The sequence below is a fragment of the Polistes canadensis genome, unplaced genomic scaffold (genome assembly GCF_001313835.1).
Source record: "Polistes canadensis isolate GaletaPanama2010 unplaced genomic scaffold, ASM131383v1 scaffold_117, whole genome shotgun sequence".
Classification (NCBI taxonomy): Eukaryota; Metazoa; Arthropoda; class Insecta; order Hymenoptera; family Vespidae; genus Polistes; species Polistes canadensis.
The window spans coordinates 313,659-320,786 of record NW_014569664.1 but is presented as its reverse complement, the minus strand read 5'-3'; the positions used below and the strand labels follow the sequence as shown (position 1 = coordinate 320,786).

Below are 7,128 nucleotides of genomic sequence, written 5' to 3'. Positions count from 1 at the left end.
GATATTAAAAAAAAATCGAAGAATTTGTTTTTATACTTGAAATCAAATTTCAATCTCATAATTTAAGTATTTACCTCTTGAAAATTCATAGATTAATTATTGTTAATTGAAGTATGTAATTCTGCCCTATTTCATATTTTAACAGGTCAGTATATTTATTTATGGTTTAGTTGGTCATTTTACTAATTAACGGATTTTCCTAAATAATATGAATATATACTATATAATAAATAAATAATAATAAAAAAATATATTATATATTATATATTAAATATAAAATAATAAATAATAAAAAATAAATATTTTTTTATGCATATATATATATATATATGTTGTAATAAATAATATATATAATATTCATAAAATAAGATATTAATATAATATTTCCTTTAATATTTCCAATGCTTAAAATATAATTAATCTGTCTTGAAGAAAGTAGTTTTCATAAAAAAATATATGAAGTAAGTAAGCCATATATACGTACTCGAAGTAGTAGCATTGGATTACCGTGCGTGACCAAGGGAACACCTCGTTTGCACGCATCAGGTTTCAACCGGTAATGAAATTATTTTCCCTTCGCCAAAGGAATTGACATTTTGACTTAACCAATAGTCAGTACGCCGTGCAATGTCGGTCGAGAAAGAATCATCCTTGACGTAAGTGTAATCACTTATCGTCTTTTTATTTTGTTTCACAATCGTAACGTTGTTTTGTGTAATGACACTAAACATTCGATTAACTCGATATATCAGTTTACATGCAAATTGTTATTGATTGTCATTGGTCAATTTAAAATGAACTGAAGTTTATCAAAATAGAAGGTCAGGGTCGAGAGTTATTATAAATTTTATAAATTTATCTTTTAATATACTATATATTTATAGATTATTTGTAATCGCGGTTTCGGTATAGTTCGAATGAAGCAAGTATTGAGTCCGTTTACATTAAACTTCGTTCAATAGTATTGTTTTATTATAGTAACACTTATATGACTTTCATTACATTGAAACCTTTGTACCGGAATTTGATATATTTTTTTGTGTAACAATCTCAGATAAGTAAGAATAATTTTTTTTATTTTCTTATTTACTCGGTCATTTATTTTAATAATAAATCGATCTCGGCATATCAAGAAATAAGTTCAATAGTTTAGAGTTTGCGATTACCAAAGTTATGAGTGAAGAAATATATAAATTTTATTCATTCATGATTATATAAATGAAAATTAATAGTCATTAATATAAATTTGTGTACTTGCAAAAAAAACTATCACTGAAATATTTTTCTTTTGAAAATATTATTTTTCTCTTCATTTAATTACATAGGGTGAGTTAGAATTAACCAAACATTTGAATATATTATATTGAATATATTATATTGGATGTAAAATTACAAAGTATCTCCGTAAGAGAATCAAAATGATTTCGAAGGACGTACATGATTATTAAAACATCATAGTTTTTAATGACATTATTTAAGGTGTTTTTTAGGTCATCAACGTCTGTTTGCATAACATTTTGAATTGTATTTTTTTTTCTTATGTAAGGTTCATTTGCTTTATTTATATAATGCTAAATGTTCAAAATGATTCCCTTGAGCTACGATACATATATTTAATCTCGAAGAATATGAATCTAATGCTTTATGATTCATTTCAGAGGGAATTGATGCATAACCCCTGATGTATTTAATATCTTTTATATTTTATTTAAGTATGTATCTCCCGCAGTGATTGGCTTTTCCCGATAAACTTTGTTTTTCTGGTATCCTAACAGATAAAAATTAAGGAATGTAAGATTTAATTAGCAAGTTGATTATTATATGGCTCTGTTACGTCTACCCCTCGACCTAAAAAACATCTTAAAAAAATGACATTAAAAAATATGATGTTATGATGACCACGTGCTTTCTTTGAAAATATTTTGATTCTGATTTAGGCATACTTTTTGTAACTTTAAATCTAACATAAGAGAAACATTCGAATATCCGATTAATATTAATTCACCCTGTATAATAATAACAATAGTAACTTTCACAACTTTGAAGCACTTGTATCTGAGTTTAATATATTTTTTAGTGTAATGATTTTAGATCAAATGTAATTTTTTTTATAATGTTGTTTGCTCAGTCTTTAATTTTAATAATAAATCAATTACGGAATATCAAAATGTTAGGTCAATAGTTTAGAGTTTGTGATAACAACACTTGTAAAATTAAGTAAATATATTATTTTTATTACAAATCCAGGTATGTCCAACCTTTTGGTTTCCTCTCTCTGGGCCATAATTGATGAAATTATTTGTCTAAGGCGGTATAATTTTGTAAATAAAAAGTATTAAAACGACGCATATTAGCTCCAAATCTGAAAAATACACGCAAAAAAAATACATTCTTTATAGAAATTCAAATGCTTCAAAAAAAAAAAACAATTTTTTTTAATCCCTAGAATATTTTTAGCGGACCACTTAGCGTCTTTATCTATTATTTGTTATGGATAAATGCTTATGCAAACCTGTAAATTATCAGTTGAAATTATCAGTGTGCGTCGAGCGCATCGCATTTACTACTCGCTGTGTCACAAAAACGCGTATAGTGCAGTTAATATTTTTCCAATTTAAACATATAATTAAGGAATCTTTGCCTGACAATAAGTACAATTGAATAATGTATTTAAAAATTTGCGTAAATAACAAATTTGATACTTATTAGAAAGTAAACTGCAACGTGTTTTTCGCTGATGAATAGAAATATTAGGAATATATTTTTTCAAAAAGCTATAAGTGTACGATAATTACGAGTAAGTGCGCTGTAATTGAATTTAAATTGTTTATTGAACCTTTGCCTTACAAAATATTAGGGTGAACTAAAAGTTCATGCGTTTTTTATATTAATATTTTCAGAGTAAATTTTACAAAAACAATACATTAGGCAGTTTATAACACAATTTATAACACAATTTATAGTAGAATAAATGCACGAGCTTTTGGTTTACCCTAATATCTAAAAATTAGCTTGCGTAATTGTCCGCGTTAGGTTTTATCAAGGATTTTGTACGGTAATGCACAATCATACTTGTGATTCAATCCTCAGTTTTTTAAATTTTCATAAAAATTTTCTTTAAGCAAGCCTTAAATTTATCGTCGACTAATGGCGAAGTCATTTTATGATTCATATTGGTTTGATCCGTAAATCTAGCTAGAATTAAGGAATTATTATTGCTCCAGAATATTTTAAGAACGTAATAAAGTCTGGTAGCGAGCGGGCCATTAAAATACCGAAAAACAAAATAATATCAGATTCATAATTAACGATCCCAAAAATCCTTAAATACCAATTTTCAACAAAATTAAACTACATCTTCGTATGCATCCTGCGTTTTTGGCATATGGGCCAATTGTGCGACGCTCTAATTTCGAAAGATGAAAAAGAACAAAAAAAATATAAAATCTTAATGTTTTAACAACTTTATGTTAGACCGTATTTATTAAAGAATGATCCACAGGCTGAGGGACGAATAATCATAGCTAGAAATGAAAATAAATAATCGTTTTGATAAATTTGTGTGCTTGACAAAATACTATCAGTGAAATTATTTGAATTTTTATTAAAGTAATTGCATTTTAAAATAGAAGTGAAGATAAATCATCACGTGTTGTCAATTTTATTAATCCTTAATGTTCCACGTTGAAAAGAGATTCAATATTTCTTTCAGAATAGAACAGGAGAACTTGACAGGGATGGATCTTCTGAGTGTGACCTTTCGAACTATGGATCTGAAAGATTCGGAAACGAAACGTGATGGTTTTGTATGCGTCAATAAAGAACAAACTTCTGAAATATCTTTCAATGTTACATCAAAGGAAAAATCTTCGAGAAAATCTAAAAGAAACGAAGATAGTACCAAACTTAGTGAACTTCGGTGTATTAGTTTGGATGAAGTTGCTTGGCACGATACACCTGATAGTATTTGGATTATAATTTACGATTACGTTTACGATTGTACTGAATTATTGAAGAATCATCCTGGTGGACAAGATGTTCTTCTAGAATATGCTGGAAGAGACGCTACTCTAAGCTTTTTTGGCGCTGGACATTCGAAAACCGCGCAAGAAACACTTAAGAATTATCTTATTGGTGAGCTTCCAATAAAAGAGAGAATCTTTCGTATACCAAATGGCATCAAAGTTGCTGGATTTTAAATGGCTATTCATTTTTCTACGTTATGATAATTAATCTGACGAGTTTATGTAAAGAATTCATTCGGGGAATGCACATGCTTTTATTCGATTAATAAACTACTCAGTTTCCGAGTTTTGTTTAGACGTTTAAAAACTTAGAATTTACAGAACGGTAATCCTTTATGGCAACGAAGCATGATTATTTACGTTTAAAGACTAGACAACAAATTAAAAGTATTTGTGAGATCGAGCGTCTACATGTCAAATACATAAATTGGTATTCATGAAAGGTTGACCTTGAGCTCTGGATAGCCTAATGGTAAAATTGTTTCACGAATCCTACATATTTGAAAATAATGTACTTCGGAAAATCATCGATGCAAAATGCGATAAGGAAACGGGGGAATAGAGAAAACTATTATATAAAATAGAATTACATCAATTATACAATAGTCCGGATATTACGTCATAAAATCACGTTGATTGAGTAAGATAGGCAGGTCATGTGGTAACGCGTATAGAGGAGGATCGAATCGCATATAAAGTACACTAATTGGTAAACCCAATGGGAAAAGACCATTGGGTAGTAGAATCCAAGACGTATATTAAAAGATAAATAATTGAAATAGATTTTAACAAAATAGGGTACGAGGGTTGCGAATGGAAGGAAATTGCATAGGAACCGGATACATTGACGGGATCTCTAGTATTTGCAGAAATAAGCTTTCAAGTTCCTAACACCATCTAATGATAATAATAATAATAACAACAATTAATTCTTTTTAAGCCGAACACAGGTGTTTTATTTATTTCTTAATTTCATCATATCTTTTTTTTAAACATTGTTAAAGCTTTTGTAGTGAAAAAACATTTGATTGCGACATCTTATATTCTATTCAATCATTTTATATGTAATAAGTTAAATAACTTTCTCTTCGATTGAATTTTCTTTTTTATTCGTATTTCCAAAAGATTACGAATTTTGGATTTTTGAAATAATTTAAATTTCTTTTGTAAACATTTGTTCAAGTTATATTAATAAGGAAACAAAAAGAATATTATAGCGTTCTGTACAGACATAGATTTTTCGATCGAATAATATGCGATATATATGAATATTTATAATTATTATGAAATGTAAAATTTATTGTAACTAACAAGTAATTATCTTATTTAATACTCTCACTCGATTTGTTTGATAATCATTAAAGTTCAATACATTATATATCATATCATTTATGTATTTTTGTTTTTACATTATATAACACATCGCTACGTAATAATATAACTTCATTTCTTCTCGCGATTTCATCAATTGTTTTGATATAGAATTTTATTTTATATATTTTATCATGTATGAGTCAGCAGGCCAGCAACATTGGATAACTAGTGTCCGTCAGATCATTAAAGTCAAGCAATGTGGGCACGGTTAATAAAATACATTCGTTCGGAAAAATAAAAATCGTGTGCTATTGATTCCAGAAAAACAAAACAAACAACACAATCTTCTTGATCATATTGGATAGGTATGAGATAATGTCTGTAAAGAAATGACTCAAACCCGTAAAAGGGAAAATAAAAAAGACACATTATTATTTTTTATTTTTACGATTTTTATTTATACTACGTAAGCAATGTTAATTTTTATATTTTAATAAATTATAATTAAAGATGATTGTCACATAAATACAAGTTAATCAGTGCTATTTAACAAAAATATGAAGGAAATATAAATACATACAACAATGCTTTTACTGATTCTTTATATACTTCGTAAACAAAATGCCAATTTTGTATTGTATTATGAATTGTAACTAAATATGATTATTATGTAAATGTAAGATAATCACTGCCATTTAAAAAATGAAGAAAATAAAAATGCACAAATGAACCGATCCTATATCTATGCAAATCTATTTCTCAAGGTAATATAGAAACCCAAGAAATCTTTGAAATTCTAGTAGAATTTATCAATATCAAGTGAAAATACATATTAACACGTATATGTAAGTACATAGAAGATAATAATACAGTTAAAATTAAAGTTTTAACCTATTTGGGGAAGGTTAGATGCAAAATACAAACAAAAATTTGTTTTACTTTGCATTAAAATATGAAGAAACTTTTTCCCTAATCCAATATTTTCTGATGATTCAAACTCGTAATCAGATTTAAAAACTTAAAGATTCGATGCAGTAAAACAAAGAACAAGACAATTTATCTTTATATCAGTATATTATATTTCTTGGTCCTCTAAGCATTCATAATATACACAACATACAGTGTGGATCGTAATTGCAATATAGTTCGATTTCTTGTTAATACGTTATTTTTTTCCATGTTTTTTTTATCCTATATCGTTATATAACTAATTTAGCTTTCGTTTACTGACAACGTTTATTATGTTTTGTTTACTATTTTTTGTTTATCGAGGTTAGTAAGATGTAATTTTTATTTTTAACATTTAAGTGTGAAATAGCAGACATTAATTTCGGATTAACGCACGATAAGTGATTCTAAAGTTAATACATGATTTCATAATCATCCATTCGAAAAATCTTACGAAAAAAGAGAAACATTATTTATCATACAAAAATATAAATTTCCTGTCTGCATTTCTATTCATATGTATTGATAAAAATTGAAACAAGTTTTGTCTAAATTTCTTTCTAATTATTTGAAGTTTTTAAATACGATATATAATTTATGTAATAAATAATTATTTTTCACATAAAAGTGTAAATCGCACATATATTTAATGCGTAAATGCCAATAGAATTTTACTTAAACTTTCGAGATTCGAATTGTAATCTCCTTGTGATAATAAAATAACTTAAATAAAAGATCGAATTTATTTAAATGTTTAATTCATTACTATACATATAAGATAATTTAAAGCCCATATTTCTATTCACTTTCTGCTTTCATTCATAAATATTTTATAGTATGT

At 26.9% G+C, this 7,128-nt stretch overlaps 1 protein-coding gene across 1 annotated transcript; it reads left to right on the top strand.

The window, feature by feature from the left end:
- Positions 1-634: 634 nt before the first annotated feature.
- Positions 635-4,983, top strand: LOC106787863 (cytochrome b5-like). Its single transcript, XM_014750588.1, has 2 exons — positions 635-656; positions 3,713-4,983. The coding sequence occupies exon 2, from the start codon at positions 3,738-3,740 to the stop codon at positions 4,197-4,199; it is 462 nt and encodes a 153-aa protein (XP_014606074.1). The 5' UTR covers positions 635-656; positions 3,713-3,737; the 3' UTR covers positions 4,200-4,983.
- The last annotated feature ends 2,145 nt before the right edge of the window (positions 4,984-7,128 follow it).

Coding starts and splice junctions, on each gene's coding strand:
- LOC106787863 (XM_014750588.1), top strand. CDS start 3,738: ATGGATCTTCTGAGTGTGACCTTTCGAACTATGGATCTGAAAGATTCG.